The following is a 23,815-nucleotide window of genomic DNA, read 5'->3' as shown; positions in this document are numbered from 1 at the left end:
AAATTGAAGACAAGTGTGTGCTTTTCCAATGAGATTTGGGGATTGTGTTTTTTTGTCGTACACCAACTGTAAGGTTGGGTACTTGCTAGTGGATGGGCGCTTATGGCCGTACTACTACTGTCAAGGCTTATCTAACTAACAGCTTAGGCTATACTACTGCCACGTAAGGTGGACTTCTACTAGCTACTGACAACGATGGGGCCTTAGGCCTGGGAGGTGTGGTGAGCGCAACAAGGGGGTTAACTTCTGTACTACTGGGGGGGCCGGCTACTTAGCTGGCTGAAGGTCCTCCTTAATGGATATAAGACGAGGTAAAATCAACTTGGGGTCTCCAAGCAATTTTCCTGCTGTATATATAGACAAAGGCGCACTATTTACATGGTCTGTGCGCGTGAGAAAAGAAGTACATAAGGGAAATAAGAAGCGTGCTGCGGGCTGCGCAGAAGCGTGGATTTCTCCTAAGCGCCCTTGGCACGGCATCTCGGCGCGGCATCTCGGCGTAATAAGCGCCGGGATCACGTGATCAAAAAACGTAAGGTACAAGGTTCGGAAAAAATACTAAAAATATGAGAAAAATCGTGCGAGTTCAATGGTATATGTTAGGGGATTGTAACATTTTTCAACCATGACATTCCTAAGACTAATTGGTGGTTGCCAATATTGGAAATATGGCACTCTAGTTCTTTGGTGTGATTGCCAATGGTACATTTAAACCAAGTAAAATGAGTGATTTGGCCAGAATCAATTTCCTGGCCATCAATAACGCGTAGTTTCTTGGGAATTGGATGTATATAGGTTGGAAGTCAATAGGTTTCTACTAAAAGGGGGTGAATGAAGCAAGAAGTTGCTCCAGAATTGATCATGGCTTTTCCTCAAAAAGGTTTAGCCAAAAAACTGGATTTTTGGGTTTTAGGAGATTCACATGGATTTGCAGAAAATGACGCATATATTTGTGATGTATTACATAAAGAGAGTATTTCAAAATTGTTGTTTTCCTGGTGCAAATCCGCAAGCATACAGCCAAGTGCCTTACTCCTTAGTTGGCCTTGGCTTTTCCTTTTCCCGACTCCTCCTCCTCAGAAACAACTTCAATACAATTTTCCTCCTTGGGCCTTTCCCAGGACCACTCAACATTAGCCACATGTCCAGACATGGGCTCAGAAGGGCAGTTGCGCGCAAAATGCCCTTTACCACCGCATACATGGCATGTAAGGTTTGAAAATCCTCTTCCATCAAGATCCATGGGGCCTGGACCTTTAGAGTTTGGGGCTAGAACGGGAGTGGGCGCGATGATGGTTTTAACAGGTGCAGCAGCGGCGGGGCATTCATCTTTTTTGAGAGAGGGGAATGGAATCATTGTGTCTTTAGATTCTCCGTTCCACCTAACATTTGGCATATTACCCAAAGTTGTGCGCACAATTGAAGTAATGGCGCCTTTCTTGGCGCGGCAAGTGGTAGGGTCAATCATGTAAACATTATCCCCAACATTAAGACAAGTACGCGTAGGAGTGGGATTGGAAGTGGAAGTGGGAACAGCGGTGGAAGTAACGCAAGCAGTAGAGACAGAGGGATTGGATAGACAAGTGGATTCAATGTGGTTGGCAATTTCTTCTGCCTTGTCATAAACTTGTTGAGCAGTAGCGCAACGCCATTGGAACATGGTAGAAAGCATAATGTCCTTAATATCATTCTTAAGTCCATTGTAGTACTTGTTGCGCAGAGTCTCATTGCTATATCCCAAGGAGACAGAGTATTGTTGAAATTCCCAAGTATATTCCTGGACCAAAACCTTCTGTTGCAAATTGTTCCATTTCTGGCGGTACTTTTTGTTGCAATTTGTGTCCACATAGTGCTTGGTAAATTCCGCCCAAAATACATCAATATCTTCTAGTAAGGGGACTGCTTCCCCCCTAAACACCTTCCTTTCTTTGTATGGGCAAATCCAGTCTTCAGCTGCTCCTTCAAAATATGATGTAACCCACAAAATCTTTTCTTTGTGGGATTGGTTGGCCCCCTTTGCTCTTATATAAGCTTGGCAGGCAATGATGAAATTGAGGGCGTCTTCTTTTTTGCTGCTAAACTTGTTGGGCTTGGCAAACTTTAAATCTGAATTGGAAGATGTTGGAGCCGGTAGGGGATTAGTGGAGGCGGCTGTGCCAGATGGAGCAGGTGGGGGAGGAGCTGTAGGGCAAATAGTGGACATATGTAATAGCTGATTCTGCACAGCCTCAATGGAAGCGGCGGCTCCTTGGATTTGATTGGAATAGAAGATATGTTGATTACGTGATTGCTCCCAATGTTCCTCTAATTCTGCCCTTAACAACGCAATTTGATCATGTTGCGCGCCATAGGATCCCTGTAGTTGAGAGAATTCTTTTTTTAAAATTATCATGTTCTGGGCAACCATATTCAACAATTCTCAATCAGACATGTGGTCAAAAGACATAGGAGAATATACATGAGGCAGCACAGCTGCAGGAGCAGGAGTATGTGTTCAAGAGGATGGGGCCAACCACCCTGATTGGATTTGAGAAGGAGTCAAATTAGTTTCTCCCATCTTGCCCAAACCAGGCATTGTCATGTGAGACTGCAAAAAACTCATAGTCCTTGTAATAATAGATGCGTCCTTTTCCGTCCTGGGTAATGTCTTGGATGGAACAATGGAAGTTGTCCAATTCCAATTCTTTCTTGACTAATAATCTATCCTTTTCCTCAATAAGCCTTTCTTGCTCTTCAATAGTGAGGGCTAAGTCACAATTGTGGGCTTTGAGGTTGGAGATAAGATTTTTTTGCTCTTGAAGATCAGCCTTGTAGATGTTGTTGAGGCGCTCGGCAAAAGATTTGTGATGCTTGATATGGGCAATGGTTTGAAGTAGCCCGGGTTCTTCAATACAAGCAATATGTTCTTTGAGATTGTTGATACAACCCACTAATATATGGTCAATATTGTTGAGAGTTTTTTCAAGATAGAGATAACGGGTGACAATAGAATAGGGCCAAAAGATGGCAAAAAGGATAAGGTCTAGAAAATCAAACACTAGGATGCGTTCCCAATATAAATTGGTACTCAATCAGATAGAAACAACGGATTTTATAGCTCTAAATACTAACTGTTTGCGTTCCCACTAGCGTTAAACTATCCTTGTATTAATATCAGCAGCTGTGTACAAGCGTGATTATCAATCAGGTTTTTAGTAAGCGGAGGTTTGGCTGACTAACAGCGTATGGCTAAAGGTGCAGACACCCTGGTATGCAGACAATTGCTGGCAAAGGGCTATCCCACAACCTTACTGGCACTTGTATTCCTGTCTTTGATTATTACACAGGGGCTACAATGTGATGCCGTTTCAGGCTTTGGTGCTTATCTAAGTGCAGTTCTTGTTTGTTGACAAGAGTACAAGTAACAAAGACTTGACCTAGTGTCACAACTAAGCTTGGACCTATGATACAAGTAGGTTTAAAGTCCGTGGCCCTATCACCAATGGACTATGAAGCAGGGTAGAGGGCCAACTTAGGTCCAAGGGGTATGAAGTAGGGTAGAGGGCAACTAGGCCTGGGTTATGGATTTCTTAGTAAGGTGCACTGATGGCCAACTAGGGGCCTGGGCAAGGGATAGGAGTAAGCTTAGGATGAATTGACAAAGAGGTCAAGTCTTGCTGTTTAGCAACAACTTGACCTGGTTTAAATACATGAGACGAGCCACATCAAAAACAACAGTACTAAATAGTGAGTCATTTACAATTTCACATCATATATCAAATATGTCACGTGATCTTGATGAGTCATAAATATATACTAAAAAGGGAAACTGTCTTGGAAAAAAGGTGAAAAATAGTAGAAAATTATGTCATGCCTGTGAAGGTCATGACACCTGGTATTGAGTGTGTCTACAACAGTAAGGTAGTGGTGAGCTATCCTACAGTGTTGACTAACTATACTACAGCAGACCAGATGCTTAAAGTGTCAATGAACTACCTAAGTACAACAAGAGGACCACTCAAGGTGTTGTACTAGTGTCTAAGTGCTAAGCAGTTTCTGAGCTTAAGACCATTGTACAATATGGGGGTGCAACAAGAGGTAATCAACCTGGGGATTGCCATGGTTGATTACCCTCCTTATATATTCTAACAAGGCTATGCTAATTACAAATATTGAGTCAAATAGGAAGCCTGCTCCATCAGCAGCCTTACTCATGCATATGTGTCACCTATGATGTCATCAAGGTGGAGGTGGCTACATAGCTGACTAGGTGGTGGAGGGGATGCAGCAAGGTGCTTAGGGTATGACATAAGCACCAAAGTCATGTGATTGAAAATATTGTCTGTTTGTCTGTGTTTAAATTTGAGAATTCAGGAATAATTCCTGGGTATCCATATGTGTCCACAACACATCTGTAAGCACCAGGTTCTTGTATAAGCATCAAGGCCATGTGACCAGAAAATTTAAGATATTGAGTTTGTAAAAATTGTAAAAACAATAGAAAAATGGCAAATCTAGTGGTATGTGTTGTAGACGCAATCAATACCACGGAATTTATTCCAATTTTCTCAATTTTAAACAAAGTTAAATGGATGACATTTTCAATCACGTGACCTTGGTGCTTATATCATACACTAAGCACCAAGCCACATCCCCACCCGCGCTTAATCAGCACACGTAGCCACCTCCACCTATGACGTCATCATGACATGTCAGTGACATGTATGCATGAGTAAGGCCAACTGCAGAGCAGGGTTCTCATTGGTTATAGTTTTGCATATTGTACATTTGTAATTAGTATGTCTCTGTAATATATAAGGAGGCCAACCAACCATGGTAACACCCAGGTTGATTACCTCTTGTTGCATCCCCCAATTGTACAAGGCCTTACAGCCAGATCCACTAAGTAGATATAACGCCTTAAGCGTTGCTCCCACTGTACTTACGTATTTTGCCATTGCCCTTAAGGCCTTGGTCATTGTTAGTTAGTAGTTAGATGTTGTAGGGTAGACACCACCACCTTAAGCGGTTATCACTTGTATTCCACATGGCCACAAGTGCCTGCGCCTTTGACATCCTTACAGACATTTAGGACAGTACAATTTCCAGGGTTGTAATAACATTGAAGGATAAACTGGGATATTTAAGGTGTTTAATATAGTGTACATTGTTTATAAACTTTAACCAAGCTTTGTATACTATGCATATAATAACATTCATTTAATCATACTATGTGAAGCAATGAACTGACCTCTACATTGACCTCTGGTGTGACATGCAACATTGGAATTTCCAACATTGCATTGAAGGCCTCTGTGACTTGTGACCAGTGTTCTCCCTCATTGCCTACAGTACTATGTACTTGGCTTCTATGCTGCATGTAAGGACTGGAGAATATCTTCCAAAAACTCCCTCCCCCCCTAATGCTACTATAATTTTGTCTTACTGTGGAATGAAACCCCCCTGTGTTGATCACTTTGTTTGTCTTTCAATAAGTGACTGTCAAGAAACTAAGGTGGCCTAGCCTCCTATCTGTAACCCTACCATTATAGCCTAGCTGAGTAATACAGGTCCTCTGGCTCTACAAGGGCCCCCAAAACCCCAAGCATTCTTGAGTGCTCTGGTTTTGAGAACCTTCTTGTTAGGACCTGATGGATCCAGATTGTTTGTTGAGCACTTCCAAGCGTCATACTGAACGCTCCAGAGAACTTGCCAACAATAGCGAGTCCTGGAGCACTCCTGAGATTTCCGCAGGTCTCACGGAGGGATGTCTAGGGATTCCTGTTAGATATTCAAAACTCCGCTCTGGGAAAGGTCCGTAACAGGTCACCAATTACTAAGTCACAACTCCAGTTTATTGGATAAATAATCATCTTTTTGTAAGGTGCTCTACGTCATTCAATAAATATGAGCTCATAGATATGTATGAATTTTTGTGTCAATATATAAGATACTTGGATATCTTTCCACGTTTTTGCCGTGTATACTTAACCTAAAGAGACAAGTTGGGAAAGAGTTCTGGTCCTACTACAAGAAAGTATACCTAGAAGCGGAAATCTTATTAGAGTAGATAGGCCCAAGGGAGGCTCATTGGGTAACCAAATACTATGATAATGCCACGTGCCCATGCTCTTGCGCTCTTTACAGTTCTCGCTATCATGTTACATGTTGTGCGCTCAAAGTGTTAAACCGGAACACAATTTTAGTCACTGACGGAATCGTTACTGAGGATGCAGCCGCTATTCCAGCAAAGCTGTAGCTATCAACTTCTGAACCCTGTTTGCTCAATGAGAAGATTCCTCCTTTTGCCGGTCACCCAACTTGGGAGCCGAAGCTGTTTATTCTCTCTGAAATCAGGCGTATCAACCAGTCCATCGTAATTACCAAGTAATCACCAAAACAAACGTGGCGGATGCGATGATGTACCAAGTTGTCGTGACCTATTTCTCTCGCCTTAAGGGCTTGAGTGGACCTTCAGTACCTTGAATTCCAAAGGTCCAGCGGATCTCAAGCCATGGCTTGCTGGGTCGCAGGCTCGAGATGAGGCAGAACAGGAAACTGGTACGGGAGATGATTGCTCTCTTCGCTTTTTAATGCCAAATGCTACTAATATCCTGACGATGATCTTCCTGAAAATACAGGATCAACTTACTTCGAATGAGCAATGCCGACAGGCCGAATGTACGTACAAAAAATGAACACACCATTCGATAAATGGGGTTAGGTGTACAATCATTTGATATAGCAAGATTGTAGTAGCTTGTCTAATAATTGGGTTATCTCAGGTACTGCGTTGTTGAAAGTCATAGATTACAAGGACCTCGTTTGTGCTGAGGAGAATTTCTACGTGGACTTGGAGTGTCAGCCATCAACACATAATTCCGGGTTCATTTCAATCAATGTAGCATACCGTTTTAGTCAGAACCTTTGACATTATAGTGATCACTGAGACATAAAAGAGATAAGACACTGAGCTTTTAGTCGGTTTTCACGGCGTTGTTGGTCTGAGAAATGGTAACAACGGCCAAGTTCGGTCGTCTTGTCATCCGACACGTGATGAATTATGCGTCCAAGGAGCCATCCTACCTTACACTCAAGTCATTCGTTAAGATACAGACACGTAGTCCAACTTCATCCCGAGCTGTGAGCGTAGATATAAACACGGTCAAAAACAGCTTGTAAGCATAGAAAGGGAGAATATAAGTTGGGGTTGTCTAACGAGCAATACAACTTCATTTGTGAGAAACGTTATAGCTAGAGTATCGTACATAACAAGTATCATGTTCAACATGGCTCCGCAAGTAATTGCTAGTACATGGAGCTGCAAGGTCTTACATCATGTCGGCACCTATTCCTACACCCAGTCTCGACAATGTGTTTACAAAAGAATCAACCCATGACGTCTCCTGCTGGGCTCCGATAATCTCATATCCTTGTAGTCTAAAGACAGGTTGAGTGCATACTCTTTTGGTCCATTTACTCCAGTCGCTTACTTATGAGGATCTGTGGCTCTGAGCAAAGCTTCACCAGCACGAGACATTTCGATAAGCGAAGTCTCTACGGGAGTATGATGTGAGTTAGCGCAATGGACATCACAGTGTGTAGTTTACCGTCTGAAGAATCAAGCTCCTTGCTAACATGGCGGCGGTTGGGATCTGAGTATCGAGAGTGAAATGAGGAATTGCGTTAGCTTGAAATATGACTGATGTTTTACTCACTGATCATAATCACTGTTTTTTCGCTACTTTCCAGCAGTAGGATTTCACGGTAGGTGTTTTTATCCACCGAGTCCTCAGAGTCCGTTGACTGTTGTAGCTCAGGCCGAACATGAGCGATTGCGAGATATGGGTGAGATTCAACTATTCGGTGAGGCATCAGCTTTGGTCAAAGAAAAGAAGTTCAGAGTCGAGAAGGATTACCCAACGTTGCAGTATCAGAGTCCGTCTCGGACGATGTGAGCGAATCTAAAAGAACAAGCGTTGGTGTAGTTTAGAGTCCGCGCTGGCAAGGAGATTGAGGTATTTACCCCTTGATGAGGGAACAATCACTGAGTACCATGTAGTTGTTGGTTCTGGTGCCGAGAACTAGCAAACAACTATCTATTAGTAACCTACTATCGCGAAGACCATATAAGCATTTACGGTTTGAGAGTCGAGCCTGTCATCTGAGGCGACGCCGTACTGTTTGTCAAATGCCTCTTCTTCTATTGCTTGAGCTCGGCGACTCGCTGTCTATAGATGTCATGAGGATGAGCAGAAGAGGCGACCACAGCAGTGGCTTTGAGACATACTAAGACATCACGGTGGTAAATCTGTGCCTGTCGGTAAAGGAGGGAGACCTCCTGGTCGATGTGAAAAGGCTGTCTTCCAGCGGGGCTGGCGGATAAGACCCCTCTTGTCTGCTCGTCGCGAATTTCATGTTTAACTTCAACGACCTTCAAAACCAGACTGAAAATCGAAGGAGTATGGTGGTTGGGGTGAGGAGGGAACCAGGGGGCGGCGCTTGTGGTTGCTCACTTTCGGTGCTTCACACTAAACATGTTGAACTCGCCTTGCGCTAGGATTCGCTCATGACTAGAGAGCACGCGCATTGAATCCTCAAGAATACCCTCCACACGCTTTAGCATCGCAGCAGCATCGTTACCCTCAACAATTCGAACGCTATTCTCCCCCCACCGGCTGCCAAAGGAAAAGACTTTGGAGATAGTAGACCACACCATTCGGACTGTCTGGGTACAGCTTTTGACGATGAAGGAGTAAGTAAAAGTCTTGATACTCAATTTGAATGCTGTTATAGGGCTCCTCAAGTGCTCCTTATGGAATCGGGGTATACAGGCTCCGAGGCTTTACAGTATTAACCTGGCAGACTTCGAACAATTCCCCACTGACCAATCCCCTCATATATTCGTGAATGTGCATGGCCACCAGCCACATGAGAAATCATCATGTGAGATTAGAGAACCCAGTCCAACTAAGGCATGCTGTGGAAATGTTCTTGTCAAATGGTATGGTGACACTCAGTACCGTGACCCAATCCCCTATGTGACGGCACGTGTTGCTTCTCACTTCAAGGATTCGATGACTGGCCCAGGATACGCTCGAATCCCTTGGTCTTATCGGGCTAAATAGTCTTGAATACAGCTTAGCCCTTTTCTGTGTTTACCACACTGTTTCTGTTCAGGGTACGAAAGCGTTGAAACCACTCTCCTGCCTGCTTTCTGCACCCTAGCTCAACGCTTACCCTCCCATATCATCATGGATGAGCCACAAGTTGATGATATTCTATCAAGTGTCGATAAACGTTCCGGAGCGGAAGAGAGATGGGTCTCATTCCAGCCGTATTTACTTTCTAAAGGCTACCAGCTACGTCCCCGATACCACCCGCACTGGGTTCCATCCTGGAAAGCGTCTGGTTTGCGGGCATCGTCCTGCGAGGACAGCATTGACTCCATGGTATGTTTATGTGATTCCGCCACATCATTATCTGTTGTACTGCTTCTAGCCATTGCGAGTGCTTGATGCGATACGAGTCCGTGATGAGACTCAGGTAATGATCAAAACATTGATACCAAGACAGGGTGAAGGAGAAGATGAGCTTGCGATTCTTCAACATTTTTCCAGTCCATTGCTAAGGAATGAACCGGCCAACCATGTTGTTCCTTGTTTGGATACATTCCCCATTCCGGGCGTAGAACATGGCCATTTTGTTGTCATGCCCCTGCTTAGACAGTACGATGATATAGCCTTCCAGAGTGTTTCAGAGGTACACGATTTTCTTCGCCAAATATTCGAAGTGAGTAATGGGACGACATGGTCATGTTGGCTACCCTAAACGCCAGTCTTCAACCAGGGTCTCATTTTTATGCACGAGAACAACGTTGCTCATTGGTAAGGCCTCTCAGCTCCTCCACACGCAGCCATAAAACTCAACCGCTATCTTCAAGCGATGTCGGCTCCGCAAATATCATGATGAACTCGCGAGTGCTATATGACGAACCTTTCCACCCGGTCGACTCCCATTTATCCCTTGACATCCAACGAATGATATACCCAAGATATTCACGGCTGGAGAAGAACTTGCGATACTACCTCATCGACATGGGTTTCGCCACCTGGCTTCGTGACCCGAACGCGCCTCGGTTGGTCACAGGTAAACCGGCACGAATTATGGCTCCAGAGCAAAGGAACAGCAAGCCATACGACCCATTCTTGGTAGATGTTTACCAACTCGGAACAGTGATTAGTCAAGACTTGATACCAGTTAGTCCACTCTCTCAATACTTTCGAGTGATCTTTTAATATTAAAATACGATGATAGCAAATTAAGGCGCTGAACTTTCTAATCCCACTTACGGAAGAAATGGCGCACTCGGATCCATCTGTTCGCCCACCGCTCATCAAAGCCCAACAAACCATGGATACGGCATTTCTCGGACTGAGTGGTCTAAGATATAGATGGCCGCTTGTTCCGCGGGAGGCCGGGTTTAGGGCAAGATGGATTTATTTCGTGTGGGGTGTCACGACAGAAATTCGGTACTGGTTGGACAAGGCCTTAAGGTGGCTCGTGAGATTGAAAATGTAGGGACTTGACCAATAGTATTCTATGAAAGTGTTTGTTTTTCAACATTTAGCTTACCTTCAAATGAATATATGCGGCCACGAAAGAAACAACTAACCGAATCACAAATGCCATACTTGGTCAAAGAAGCACGTGATAAGGGGTTTCGGAACATCTTCCGGCACAACCGACGGTAATGGAGAGTTGGTTAGCTGCTTATATAGGAAAGAGCTGTCAACTTTGCCCAAACAAGAGGGCAATACTGGAGCCGATAATAGGAACAGGCCGCCCAGAGTTAAACTACTCTACAATGCGAATACGAGTCAGAGGTAATTTAAGTTCATACACGCTTTATGGCCCTGGACTGCCGAAGAAACATGTTAGTAAGTACCGTAAGAAATTAAGTCTATTATGTTAGACCATCCCCAAGCGCCTCGAAGACTTGAGCAGGCGCCATGAAGCGCAGCCTGCTACCAAAGTCCTTGAATGGTGAATTATTCGATCTCAATGAGTTAAGTAATAAGCCAACATGATGATACTTGTCTCGTAATCCATATTCAGGTTATCTTTTTTCGACCTATAAACGTCGATTTCTGGTACCACCAAAGAGACATGCTCACTCCTTTTCCATTGCTTGTTTATCCTCCTTTATTGGTGGGTAGGCCTCCCTCGAAACCACAGACCGCCATAGAGACAGATTTTGAGACGCACTCCGGGATCCTGTAGTAGTCGTATACCTATTAGTTCAGCGTCACATTCAGGACATACCATGATTTTCCGCTCCTATTGTAGAACGGCAGTGAATTGATGATGGAGGCAGGTGATAGTACAAGGATCATATCAGAAAGTGAGAAGTGCCTAAAATACGAAGACAAAACTGCAGTGGCCGGAGAGCGTAAGCGAGGAGGTCGGGCACGCGTGTGGGATTGTCGAGATATAGTTCCGGTCCCAAGGGCTCATGTTTAGAGATATAAACCGCAGGAACAGTATGAAGCAGGGTAAGCGATTCGAAAGCCTCCGTCTTCATGATCCGGTATGTCAGCTATGATTTATACGCAGTAGTAATCGAGATTCACTAAGCTCCAGGAGGTGTACCACAGCCAGGAAGCTCATTATGAAGGTAAAGCCAGTCTCACTGCTCACCAGTACAGTTAATATCAAGTCTCCGTGTCCAGGCAAGGTCCAAAAGGACATCCTCTGCCCATGTCCTTGCAACCGCCGATCACGTGACTCAGAGTTGACCAAACAAACGCACAGTTTTGTCGGCTTATGGATCGGCTTTGGCCGTCCATGCTCGCCGGATGGTCGCACATAACTGCGTCTGAATATATTTATTTCTCCTTTGATCCTATAGGTATATACAAATAGAAACACCTAGTGGTTTTTAATCAGCCGCACGCTCATCTCAGCAGTCCTAAAACTCACCTGAGATAGCCATACCGTAGTATACCAATCGAGTTCCTTCAAGTCATGGGCATAAGGCTGAACTTTTGGATAGAAGCTTAACGTCTGTTATGTTCTTTGCTACTGCTGATGATGCGTCCGCAATCGATGCCATGCGCCCGACATTCCTGGCCGATTTAAGATGAGGTTGAAATGGTCCATTAAGGTACACGATGCTTGAATATGAGCAGGAGACCAGTCCATAACACTCGGATACGATCCCTAGGTCAGCTTCGAGTGCTGGTGAGGGCGCGTCCCTATGTACCACTAAAGTACTGAGTATCAGCACGTTGGTTTGAGGCATGTGCATATGGTAGAATACTAACCAAGGAATACGTCGGTCAAGTTGACCTCTCTCAGTGTTGAACTCCATTACATCAACCCTATCATCACCTACAAGCTGAAGAGTATTAAGAAACTATCGGGTTGCGCTCACCAGAATGGGTAAACGTGTTTTCGGTGTTTTGCCCGCGATAAGGAGTTGGTGCACCTGAAGCGCTTTAGGTTGAGTCACAGACACCCTAATCAGCTCAGTATCCGGCTTGTACATTCACTGCGAGTCAATAGGACGTTAGTGGACACACTCCCTCAAAGAATGGCAGGCCAGTAATCGCTTTATCATAGAGCGGCGCTCGAAGGGCTCGCTTTTCCTACTCCTTAGCTTGCCCTAAAGGGCGGGCGAGGGGACTTCTACTGAAACATTTTGAGGGGGAAATGAACATTCATTCTTGTGTTCCACTAAAACAGCAGCGGCGTTGATCGCATCTCATCTTGGAACTGAAGCTCCACTCCACTTGGTTCTCGAATGGACCTGGGGGCTTGAGTGGCTGTCCTATAGGAAGTACATATACCTTTGATGTCCATGTCTACGTTGCGCCGAGCGTTAGAAATCGCCTGTCCAAAGAGTTCAACCACGCACCTCGGTCGTTGGTCCGAGCTCTGCATTCCTTTGACTGACGTCCAAGTGAGACTACGCTCTGCCAAAGCATTTGGACTGGGCCACGCCACCGTAATAGAAGCCGGACTATGTGTATCACCAGGTGTAGTAACCGCGGCGCGGGGATATCTGAGATCATGGGGTTTCTTCAATGTGAGGGGCTAACATCATTGTTGATTAAGGGCTGAGTTAGCACAAGAAAGGTGTCAAAGGTAGTTAGGGCTCTTACCCTCCGAATAAAATCAGTACCACTATACGCTGAATGAGACTGGGAAGGGAGTCTTGTGCCATCAGCTAGGACCTGAAAGCTTGTGCACGACGTGCTAGAGTGTGAGATGGATTCCGAACGGATGTCCTGGAGTCAGTAGAGCACAGATGTGCAAGTCGAACCGGGCTTGGCTTCCGAAAGCCACCACGGGTGGTCAATGATCGAAGGCGTCAGTTGCCGATGTTGAGTACTAGGTGGTGGAGACCTGCAGATGCGTAATGTGGGAGGCTGAAGTGGACGGGAGAGAAGTGGATGCAGTGGTTCCAGCCAACATCTTGGACTCGGTCACTACTTGGTGTGCTCAGCCATATACGTACACATGTACCGCACGGGGCTTACCTTTGTATCGCTCCCATTGTGAGCACCAAGCTCACGATGAACACGAGGTTCAGAAACGGGAACGTCCATCGTTGACAGTCGTTTGTAGGCAGGTAGGGGGGAGAGTGAACAGACAATTGTAAAAGTTTGAGCTCGGTTGTTGAATATGAACTATCGGTCTAATGCGCATGTAATTGTCCACAATGGTGACTTTTTGTACTGCTTGGAGCAGAAGTGTCGAACAAAAAGAGTAGGGGTTGGCAAGAGTGTGTTTTGGTGTGGAATGAGGTGACAAATGTAACACTGTAAGCTGTTGTGACGGGCACGTGTCCCCCCTCCCCACTCTTCGACTGCTAGCACCAGCCGTCTATGATGAGCCTCATGCTCCCCTTCCAGCATTTCTTACCAGGACTCCGTCTGTGATCTCATCGTGATAGTTCAACCCGACTCCCAATGTCTTCAATGCTTGCACACCCACATACTCCCCAGCCGACTCCCGTGTCACATCCCCCCGACTCACCCATCTTCTAGATTTAACTACTGACTCAACGCACAGGAGATCGGCGATATGAGACGTGTATAGTCTCAATCAATGCAAAACCAGAAATCACATGTGAGCTCCGTCGCTGCCGTCCTTGCTCTAAGATAACATTGAACCAACCGTAACACGGTACGGCTGGTCAACAGGTCAATAGGCCATAAATGGTGCAATCGGCTTTAGTGCCCCGCAGAAGCTTCGATGTCCATTACTCTCAGAACATGCTGGTTTTCGAGACCAGATACCCACTTGTTGAAGGAGCAAAAGGCACAACAGTCCGGAGAAGGAACCCGACAAGACAAGTCGCGGGTGTATCGGGACTTCCCTGCAAATAATCGCATAGGCTTCCACTGTGGCTTACAGCTCTATGTGCCCTCCCCTGGTCCTTTCTTCTTTATTGTTCATAGCTGACGCACTTGTGGTCCGGTACTACAGGTGACAGTTGGAGCTCTGCATCCTCCCTTCGTCTGTTCATCATACTCCTGGGACTACCCAGGATACCATACGTTGGATGCATTGGTATCCATACACACTACAACAGAGGTGCGTGTAAACATGGCCTGATCATCCGCTGACTCAGTCGGACAACAACACTGCTTTCGCCATTTACGATAACTCTTTCACGCATTCCCGACTCAGACGACACACTATCATGCCATTGATTGTTCCAGTTTCTTACCCTTCGTTTTTACACCCGCAACAAGGAATAATTCTGTCGGGCTCGTTATAGCTAACCGAGTGATACATGCATGAGATAAAAACCGAGGCGCAAAGTACATCTTGGCGGCGCGGAAATACCTATCATTCGTCGATTCAGTAGTCCCAAAGCTGGCGCCTAACTCCAGTTGCTGCATAACACACGGCAGGGTACCACAAGGGCGCGACTCAAGACTTCAAGTTCTGTTATAGTTTACACATATTCGTGTACCCACCTAGACTGGAACGAATGTGGAGACTTTGAAGGACCTTAAAGGTCGAAAGTAGTGTATCGTATCCCATTTTATAAATATTGAATATAGTTCGCTTTTTTCTTTTGGCTATAATTAGAGTTATAGAAAGGCTGGCAAACAATGTACCAGTAGGCAACTTTCAGTCCGGAGCATGGGGTTCAACCCTGCGCATTTATATAGTTGACAGTCTACATTTAAGATAAGATGACACAACAGTCATCCGCAATACTACGGTCAGATCCCCAACTCCGCGAGCTTATAATCCCGCATAACACTACCCAAAATGGAACGAATGTATTGGTAATTTCTCACCAGTAACTGGTAACCACATTTGCAATCTGGCAGTCTTGAAGCTTAAGTCACGTAGCTGACCAAATACATACCAAATTGAATCGCTCTAGCGGGTGTTCGAGCACGACGGACTTTCACACGCATACATGTGTCACCATCATATGCAGGACAAGAGGTTATGCAGATCTAAAATTCACGTTCAATCAGTTTGGGGAATACAAGTCTCGAAAGCCTGTTTTACTGGTAGAGGCACCAATCCCAGTCTGCTATTTTCGCAAAACTCTATAAGAGATGTTCCAGAAGTTCCACAGATTAGAGAGCTTATTAATACTAATGATGAGGAATAAGAACATGGGACTATCAAATGTTTACAAGACTCTAACGTTTGTGCTAGGATTTATTACAACATGAAAGACTTGGTGAACCGTCGGGGTAGTGGTAACGTTGAAGCTCAAATGGCACCTTAAAACTAGAGCTTAGTTTTGAACTTATCTTTTAAGATGACTCGTCTATATTATTAGCATACATGTTACATGTATGCGAGAACACTAACAAAAAACTAATCTATAACCAAGTTTGTGGCAATCTACTAAAACCCTTATGAAAACAGCACCGGACGAGGCACTGAAAATTAGGCAGCGAGCCCTGCCTTGACGAGTACCTCAGCACAGCTATCGAACTTGACCTGAGCCAATACGGAAGCGGTGATGTAGACACAACTACATATAGTATTAGATATGAGCGCACAATAAAGTACGAAAAGAACTATTGACTTACGCTTGGACAATCAGAGCAACAATACCGACTACGCATACCTCGAGGTTAACAAGACATACACGGAGGACGACATCGATATCGGCAAAAATAGCAACAACAGCAGCGACACCGAACTTGACTGAGAGTTGGAGGCAGATTTTGACCAAGAGCTAGAAATATAAATTAGAAAGATAGCATATCAAGAAGATGAGAGTTTCGTACAGTGATAACGGCTGAAACACATGCCACAATGCTGGCATGTGCATCAACATCGATGGCAACACCAGCACCAATCTTAAGTAGCTCATCGCCACACTCCTTGAACAAAGCAACGATGACAGCAATTGCAACTTTCAGCTCAGCAACGGAGTTGAGAATGACTATGAAGAAGAAAAAATTAATAGACCATTAATAATAATAAAAAAACCTATGACTCACGTAGTGCCCTGATTTTCTGCTCTAGAGAGCCCCCAACCACAAGTTCGATCAAGGCCTTGCTGACAAGATCTTTACCGCAAGGAACAGGAATCTTGACGTCGGGTACATACACCAGAGCCTGAACAGCCAGACCCAAAGAGACAATGAGAGCGACAACACCAGCGAGGCGAACGAAGGAGCTCATGATGAAAAGTAAAAGTTCAGGTGAGACGGTCTAAAGATGTAGGTAGGCAGACTGAGAAAAGGGAGGATGGTGAATACTTGCTGGTTGGCCGTCAAGCTTTTTATACTCATGAACAAGCGATCCGTTCTAGCATCCAAGCCCGAGGAGATCCATGGTTTGACACTTCCTTTAGCATCCCTCGCTTGTAACATGGGCAAAAGCGCTCACCGTCCAAGCAAAACCAAGAACAGCCTCCGTACCAGGGTTCAGGCTTCTTTTCTTGTTTCTTTTTTTGTATAGGGTACTTCCATAGACAGATTAAACGCGCGTAGCTTAATTGACCCCTATCGTGCTTCTCAAAGATGCATCGGGTGACAATGCAAGTCTTGTAGATCCGCAGCTCGTTGGGCGTGGATTCCGGTGTTTGGAAAGATACCTAAAACGTGATATTCAGGGCGTTTTACATTTAGTCAAATTGTGTCAATTAAACCCTATAGAATGACAGATCTAAATACGTACGATCGATTATAGCCGCGTTGCTGTGTTTCTCAGACAGCCGAGACAAACACGAGGAAAATGTAGCATTTGAGAAGTGGTTAAGGAGAACGCTCGCGAGTATAGATAATTCAAAAGAAGGCAGAATATAATATACATGTAAAAGATAACGGCCAAACAAGACGGGCATCCAGCCTTGCGCCCAGGCTGATGTCCAGCGATCGCTTCCTGGTCGTGATCTAAACAAAGAAGCCGATGATTAAATCAACTCAAGTATCCATAGCGAGGTGAAAGTTGGGAAAATCTCGATTCGGTTTATTGAGGCAGATTTAACAGAGCAAAGCCTTGAACATAGAAATACATGCATAATATGGCAACGTATGAACGGGTGAATATGAATGAGAATTCCTGCCAATTCAACCCAACAGAACACGCATTGTCGCAAGTTCGGGGCACCAGGTGAAGTTAACTTCATGATACGATGCGATATTCAGTTTCTCTCTGGTACGCTTTCGGAGTTCTCGCGGGAAGTACTTCACTCAGATACTAACTCGTACGTGTACTTGTGGCCTCAATGAGTGAACAAGCCACATTCCTTACTTTAGGCTAAGTTTGAAGTAGTAATTATTGAGATGAATATACAACCAAAGACCTAGTACTACCTCCCAAACAAAAACCAAATTGCCCAGACTTAGAGTTTGAGGAGCCCCAAAACATCGGCGCAGAGTCCCAACTTGACTTTCAAGAAGACGAGCACAGTAAGATCGACAATGCTGCAGATATACGTCAATATCACCATAGACTGTTCAATGGTGAGCCGCTACAATTTGAGAGAGAGCCCCAATACCCTTGGACGCAAACGTTCAAGGCAACGAGCAATGCCTTCAAGCAGACATCAATATCAGCGCAGATCTTGGCCAAGACCGAGAGGCTAATCTTGGCGGAGACCTTGATGAGAATTTTGACAACGATCTACGTTTAGCGGGAGCGGATGGGTAAGCCAATAGCAAGAGTCAACCTATGAGATGATGCTAACCACAACAACGGCTGCAATGTGAGCAGCAATATCAGTCTTGATCTTAGCATCGACGTCAGCAATAACTCCAATGGCGACGATCGCATTCGTTGTTTTGCCGATCTTGGCCATCATGGGGCCAGTGAGATGAACTTCAATATTGGCCAGAACATCGTCATCGGCTGGAAAAATTTAAGATGAGAGTCGAATTATGCTCGCTCAGAAGTTGAACTCACTGCAAGTCCCTAAGTGATAGTCCAGTTGTGCCCTCAGGTCTACCAGCATGTCGTTGATCTTGTTGCAAGAATCTCCGCGGCCAAGAAGCTCATGCTTCCCGTCCGCGTTGGGAGACGCGCACACCAAAAAGCTGAGAGAGAGAATGAGAAAGACGAAGGTTGCGAGGCGGCTGAAGGCAATCATATTAAGAGAGTATGCAGCAAGGGGAAGACTGAGCAGATGATCAAGTCGATGAAGTGTCGCCCCGCTTCGACTCAGAATATATACCTATCAAAGTATCATTTCCAAGTATCCTGCTGGCGCTGAGACGGATGCGTTTCACAGCACCCCTACCCAGTCGTGGATGAGAAAAAGGCAGAAGTACGGAGTGATTTGAAATGTGAGCTGGTGGTTGACGTCGATCAACCGGTTATTTTGTTTATGGGTCTCGGCCTATTCAATTTGTAAGGTGGCGGTGCACATCTCAGGCTGAGGTAACTTGTAGGAATTCGGGTTACATTCGTTCCTTGGATGGTTCGTGACAGGAAACTCGAGATTGCAGAGGGGTGGGTATTGAACTCCTTATAGCGACAGTATACTGTGATTGCGTGCAGGAGTACTGAGAATGCAGTGAATCATGTATCGTTTGAAAATAATGGGGTTCAATGCTGTGGCTTTCGAGAGATGAGTCTCATCTCGGGGCTATCACTTGGCTCACGACAGGTAATATGCCGATTGCAGAGTACCAATATTAATCAATAAATGAGTCATTGATCACGACGATAACACGTAAGTATGAGCAATACACATACAAAGGTATCTCAGGCGGGTGCAAAACCGTGCATCGATAGTCGAATATATTGAGAAGATCACTCTTGGCTTTGATTAATTTGCGTGAGCAACAGGAGCTCACAGATTTTCCCAATTCCTTGCGTTCACCAAGCTTGAGAAGACCTGAACTTGCTTATGTCTGGTCTCAGCCTGCCTGCTTCTCGTGGTGGAAAGCACTCGCTTTGATTGCCTTTCATTATTCTTTGACAGATTTATTTAAGTAATTATATAATACAGGCATCTAGCTGGTAGGACCCATGCGTAAGTGATCAAACGTTCCTCATACTTAGTTCAGATCTGTCAGGATGAACCAGGCCGGACTTCCATATTTAGAGGTGCCCAATTTCGATCTCTCCCAAAAATACTTTTCGAAAGTATGGTGATTAATACATTGATTGCTTGACGTATAGTGCCCTCTGGACAGCCGACCAATCAATCCTCAGGATCAAAGCATATTCATTTCGATTAACTGAGGCTGTATAGAAGGCTAGTCCTGATCGTGCTAAGAGGTATTATCATTTTAATCCTCACGAGGCTTTCCCGCGGTAAGCACTTCTGCTCCGGTTTCCGTGATTCTGATGTGAAAATGAATAAATTAACAGTCATCCGAAATTTAATAATAGAAACCAGCCTACAGTAGTGTCTCTTCGAATTGTGCGCTTCTTTTACCATCGACTGTGACAGCTGTCCAGCCATCGGGCCAGTGGTCAACATCCCAAGACGGACCAAGGTTGATCATCTCAAGTAACGACCCAGGTAGTAATAAGTTTTCTAGTCAACTACAGAGCCCAGGTAGAACGTACAGGTTCGATTGTGAAACACTACAATTTTCGTCAGCGCATTTGCCACTAGGATGCCGTCAAAATATAGACTCACCATGCCGGGCTTCATGATCCCAGCCACTTTATTCTTGGCGTAATGGGCGATATTATTAGGGGCCCCGTGGAATAGATGATGAATCCCGTGCCCTGTATAGCTCCGCACAACACTGCACCCTTGGGCTCGAGCTATAGGCTCACTAAAACACAAGAAACGATGTCAAATCCCAAGTATTACTTCCGAACTGCTTGTTTAAGGACCAGAAAGGGTCATCCAAGAAATGTACAAGTCGATCGGCCGTAGATCTGAGAAGACAGGTCATTTACTCACATAACCTTGCCCAAATCTCGGAACAGTGTTCCTGGTTTACATATCGCAATAGCAGCGTCAAGACACTGTCTCGTCGTCCGAATCAGCTTCGTAGATTCTTCAGATATTTGACCGACTGGATACGTTTCCTGGGAACGGTCAACCAACGATACTGAGCAATTGGTCTTAACTTTCGTCACTTGAACTTACGTTTAAATCTGCATGAAAACCTTGGCGTTGGACAATTAGGTGATGTCGGATCATCAATTCAGTTAAAAGATACCTTTATAATACAACGAAATGTCTGGATGAGGTCTGAAATCAGCAAATGACAGCACGCGGAGCAAACGTTCCTACCAAGATTGATTATGTCACCATCCTCCAATTTACGCTGGTCAGGTATTCCATGGCAAATAACCTCATTCACAGAGCTATATTCGTCATAAGGGCGAAGAATATGGTCAAAACACTTGCGTACTCACGTACATAGGCTTTTCGGAAATTCTCTATAGTTAAGTGTGCTTGGGTATGCACCTCGCTTAATGGTCTCTTCGTGAACGATCGCGTCGATTTCGTCTAAAGGCATAAAATTCAGTCGGCTTTTGACCAGTTTTTGAGATTGATTGTGCACTTACCGGTGGTGATGCCTGGTCGAATCGCCGCAGCGGCAATATCAAGAACCTCACGGCCGAGCTACGCGAACATCCGCATCAGGATGGTACGAGATAACATACGTATGTTTTAGTTCTTTACACTTACCCTGCACACCGTACGCATGGATTCCTGTTCCTCCAGTGTTAGAATTTTAATGGTCAGTGATTCTCGTAATCTCTCCGAGTGTGGAATACCTGGTCACCGATGGTCGCAGAATCATGTCAGTTATAATTTCCTTTATCGAAGGACCCCAGTTCACTCTAGATGCTACCATACATACATCCGTCAGAATAGCAGGCGCAATTGTCCAGACTGGAGTAATCAACCACCAGGATCGCCATAAATTGCATACGGCTTCGGTTCATAGCTATCATAGCGAAGGGCACTCACCATCTTCTGCATAATCCGGTCTTTGTATCTCAGGCGGAACAACCCGACGGGGCGACAAAGGGTAGAGGGGGCGCACACTTCCAGTAAACCGAAAGTCATAGAAAGGGTTGAACAGAGCTATAGGCGCGTGTGTGAAGAAGAATTAAATACGGCCCAAGTGTCGTAAATCATTATGTAAATATATGTAGCTTACTTCCTGAAGATATATCCCCCTTCGCGTGTATGACTTTGTGTGCTTTCTGGAGCTTCGTAAGAATATGAGAAATTTATCTGAGCTTCACAGACCCACCCCTACAGACAACCGTGAATACCGAAATTATAGTGTATGATATCGAAATACTCACAGGCGCTTTTGAAGCATTCTTGTTGGCAGAAAAACGAGCCAACTATTCCTAGCCTACGGATCTTTGCGGTTATTTGGGAAAAAAGGAAAAAAAATGTTGAAGAGGATAACACACTTGTTACAGGTGGGACATTCCAGTCGGCTCGGTGGATTACCATTGATACAAGAAGGATTTTGGCACAAGACATTACTCTCATCGTTCGACATTCTTACAATTAAATGTACGTTAAAGACGTGGTGGGAATTAGCATGGCATCGATTTGGTGTTTGGGTGGTGTTCCCGAGCATCAATCGGGATTAGCTAATAATCCACTCACTAGCTCGGTCATTTTTCTCCACTTGAGAATTTCGATCCCGCCCCTCAGAAATTGTTTACTGAATCCGTCTGGTTAACCAGGCCTAGGCGTACATATCTCGCACATATAATGATATTCAGGTTGAGTTCGAAGACCAGGATTTCACTGAGTTGGATGATAGAGGTGTTAAAATATATTCAATCCATTTCTGATGGGTTCTGCTCAGCAAAAACCGTTTTTGTTGTAGCACCAGGGGTTTGGTAATGGTGTATTAGCACACTAATAACATGTCATTCCACAAATACATGTGTGATATACAGTTATAACATCATGTAACGCCAATTACACCAATACCAAGCCCCTGATGTTACAACACCCCAATTACATATAGTCATATGTCATTCCACCCCACATATTTTGCCGAGTGGTCTTGGCTAGACCATGCCAGAATCTGGATGACGTCATTTTTATCAATAATGAATCACTCCACTATAATTGCTCCACCCTTAGATCAACTGATTTTAGCTTAGTAATAGCTACAGACTTTACAGGAAGCTCTTCACCGAAGAGCCTCTCATAACTAGTCGTATTTAGCTGTTCTGATCATGTAATGGTATACCAGAAGATAGTTCAGCTGATAACAGCTGAACCAAGCCAAGACTTAGTATGGCGGTCACTACTGATAGGCTAAGTGATTGATTACTAATATGCACGAGTAACATGCATGATAAAAATGATAAAGAACGTGATCTATGTGGCACTATATCTATCCTCTATCACCAGTCTAATCGAGTGAGCAAACTACTAATAATCTCTCTGACGAGCCGCTTAGTACTGAAGACCAGCCTGCGCGCAAACCTTGGCAATGAGATGCAACTTGACTGAATCAATAAATCCAACGGTAAGAGACACGCATCTAGCGACGGAGTACCGTTAGTAATATCGGTAAGAAAAGATAAGATACACTCACGCCTTGACGATCAACTCGAGGATACCACCGACGCAAATGTTGAGGTTGACGAGCAAATCGCGGACATGAACATCAAGATCCGCAAAGACGGTCGCAACCGCGTTGATACCAAGCTTAACCGATACATGGGCGCACACCCTGACCAAGAGCTTGACGAGAGTTAGTGGGCGTACGACGTGAATAACGTGTACTTACAACAATAGTACTGGCAATGCAACCAACGATGCTGGCCCTTTCGTCAGCATTGATCGATACATTAGCTCCAATCTTGACCAGATCGGAGGTACATGCTGCAAGCAAGCGGACGAGCACGGCCACACAAGCTTTGAGCTCAGCCGCGGTGTTGGCGTGTGCTGCAATACACATTGAGCACAGATATTTTAGTTGTCGCCACAAGACTCACCCATGGCCTTGATTTTGGATTCGAGGTCGCCATCCACAACCATCTTGTGCAAGGCATGTACAACCACGTTCACACCAACACATACTTTGATGTGGAGGTCCTCAATTGATTGAGGTACCGGCATAGCATGGATCAGAAGTCCAAAGGACAAAACAAGAGCGGCAGCACCGGCGATACGAATGAGAGACATGTTGATCGGTAAAGAGTGAAGGTAGGTACTAAAGGTAGTTGGAGAGTAAGGAGTGCAGAAAGCAGATGAGGAGATGAAGTCTTCGGGTTACTGATGTCGTCTCTTTATACTCGTTTCGACGGCTGTTGAACGTCGCACTAATACTGGCGAAACGAAGGTATGGCCTTTGGCAAATCACATTGCGTCCAAGAATAGGGTAGTGAAAAGGCCTATGGCAGGATGAAACTCGAGCTCTGTCTGTCTCGA

The 23,815-nt window shown here is 44.9% G+C and overlaps 8 protein-coding genes across 8 annotated transcripts; 1 reads left to right on the top strand and 7 right to left on the bottom strand.

The window, feature by feature from the left end:
* Positions 1–1,036: 1,036 nt before the first annotated feature.
* RhiXN_03573 (Retrotransposon gag protein) lies at positions 1,037–2,407 on the bottom strand (the record flags this gene model as incomplete). The annotated part of the gene is made up of 1 exon (XM_043323390.1): positions 1,037–2,407. One exon carries the CDS (start codon positions 2,405–2,407, stop codon positions 1,037–1,039), a length of 1,371 nt encoding a protein of 456 aa, XP_043175809.1.
* Positions 2,408–7,310: 4,903 nt separating this feature from the next.
* On the bottom strand, positions 7,311–8,698 carry RhiXN_03572 (uncharacterized protein; the record flags this gene model as incomplete). The annotated part of the gene is made up of 9 exons (XM_043323389.1): positions 7,311–7,419; positions 7,473–7,536; positions 7,590–7,634; positions 7,698–7,838; positions 7,899–7,943; positions 8,006–8,063; positions 8,121–8,210; positions 8,270–8,426; positions 8,496–8,698. The coding sequence occupies 9 exons, from the start codon at positions 8,696–8,698 to the stop codon at positions 7,311–7,313; spliced, it is 912 nt and encodes a 303-aa protein (XP_043175808.1).
* A 535-nt stretch (positions 8,699–9,233) lies between these two features.
* On the top strand, positions 9,234–10,277 carry RhiXN_03571 (kinase domain protein; the record flags this gene model as incomplete). The annotated part of the gene is made up of 4 exons (XM_043323388.1): positions 9,234–9,431; positions 9,481–9,771; positions 9,829–9,866; positions 9,923–10,277. The coding sequence occupies 4 exons, from the start codon at positions 9,234–9,236 to the stop codon at positions 10,275–10,277; spliced, it is 882 nt and encodes a 293-aa protein (XP_043175807.1).
* Positions 10,278–12,717: 2,440 nt separating this feature from the next.
* On the bottom strand, positions 12,718–13,592 carry RhiXN_03570 (uncharacterized protein; the record flags this gene model as incomplete). Its single annotated transcript, XM_043323387.1, has 3 exons — positions 12,718–13,077; positions 13,146–13,271; positions 13,524–13,592. The coding sequence occupies 3 exons, from the start codon at positions 13,590–13,592 to the stop codon at positions 12,718–12,720; spliced, it is 555 nt and encodes a 184-aa protein (XP_043175806.1).
* A 2,320-nt stretch (positions 13,593–15,912) lies between these two features.
* Positions 15,913–16,659, bottom strand: RhiXN_03569 (uncharacterized protein; the record flags this gene model as incomplete). Its single annotated transcript, XM_043323386.1, has 4 exons — positions 15,913–16,000; positions 16,059–16,207; positions 16,260–16,417; positions 16,476–16,659. The coding sequence occupies 4 exons, from the start codon at positions 16,657–16,659 to the stop codon at positions 15,913–15,915; spliced, it is 579 nt and encodes a 192-aa protein (XP_043175805.1).
* Positions 16,660–17,824: 1,165 nt separating this feature from the next.
* RhiXN_03568 (uncharacterized protein) lies at positions 17,825–18,568 on the bottom strand (the record flags this gene model as incomplete). The annotated part of the gene is made up of 4 exons (XM_043323385.1): positions 17,825–17,935; positions 17,995–18,105; positions 18,170–18,330; positions 18,385–18,568. 4 exons carry the CDS (start codon positions 18,566–18,568, stop codon positions 17,825–17,827), a joined length of 567 nt encoding a protein of 188 aa, XP_043175804.1.
* Positions 18,569–19,715: 1,147 nt separating this feature from the next.
* On the bottom strand, positions 19,716–21,100 carry RhiXN_03567 (Metallopeptidase family M24; the record flags this gene model as incomplete). Its single annotated transcript, XM_043323384.1, has 11 exons — positions 19,716–19,770; positions 19,831–19,934; positions 19,999–20,016; positions 20,072–20,213; positions 20,345–20,472; positions 20,534–20,553; positions 20,607–20,627; positions 20,681–20,754; positions 20,806–20,899; positions 20,959–21,016; positions 21,083–21,100. The coding sequence occupies 11 exons, from the start codon at positions 21,098–21,100 to the stop codon at positions 19,716–19,718; spliced, it is 732 nt and encodes a 243-aa protein (XP_043175803.1).
* Positions 21,101–22,834: 1,734 nt separating this feature from the next.
* RhiXN_03566 (uncharacterized protein) lies at positions 22,835–23,569 on the bottom strand (the record flags this gene model as incomplete). Its single annotated transcript, XM_043323383.1, has 4 exons — positions 22,835–22,922; positions 22,977–23,125; positions 23,172–23,329; positions 23,380–23,569. The coding sequence occupies 4 exons, from the start codon at positions 23,567–23,569 to the stop codon at positions 22,835–22,837; spliced, it is 585 nt and encodes a 194-aa protein (XP_043175802.1).
* Between the last annotated feature and the right edge of the window lie 246 nt (positions 23,570–23,815).

This window comes from Rhizoctonia solani, chromosome 1, assembly GCF_016906535.1.
Source record: "Rhizoctonia solani chromosome 1, complete sequence".
NCBI lineage: Eukaryota > Fungi > Basidiomycota > Agaricomycetes > Cantharellales > Ceratobasidiaceae > Rhizoctonia > Rhizoctonia solani.
Note: the sequence above shows the minus strand (reverse complement) of the source record. Positions and strands in the feature narration are given on the sequence as shown.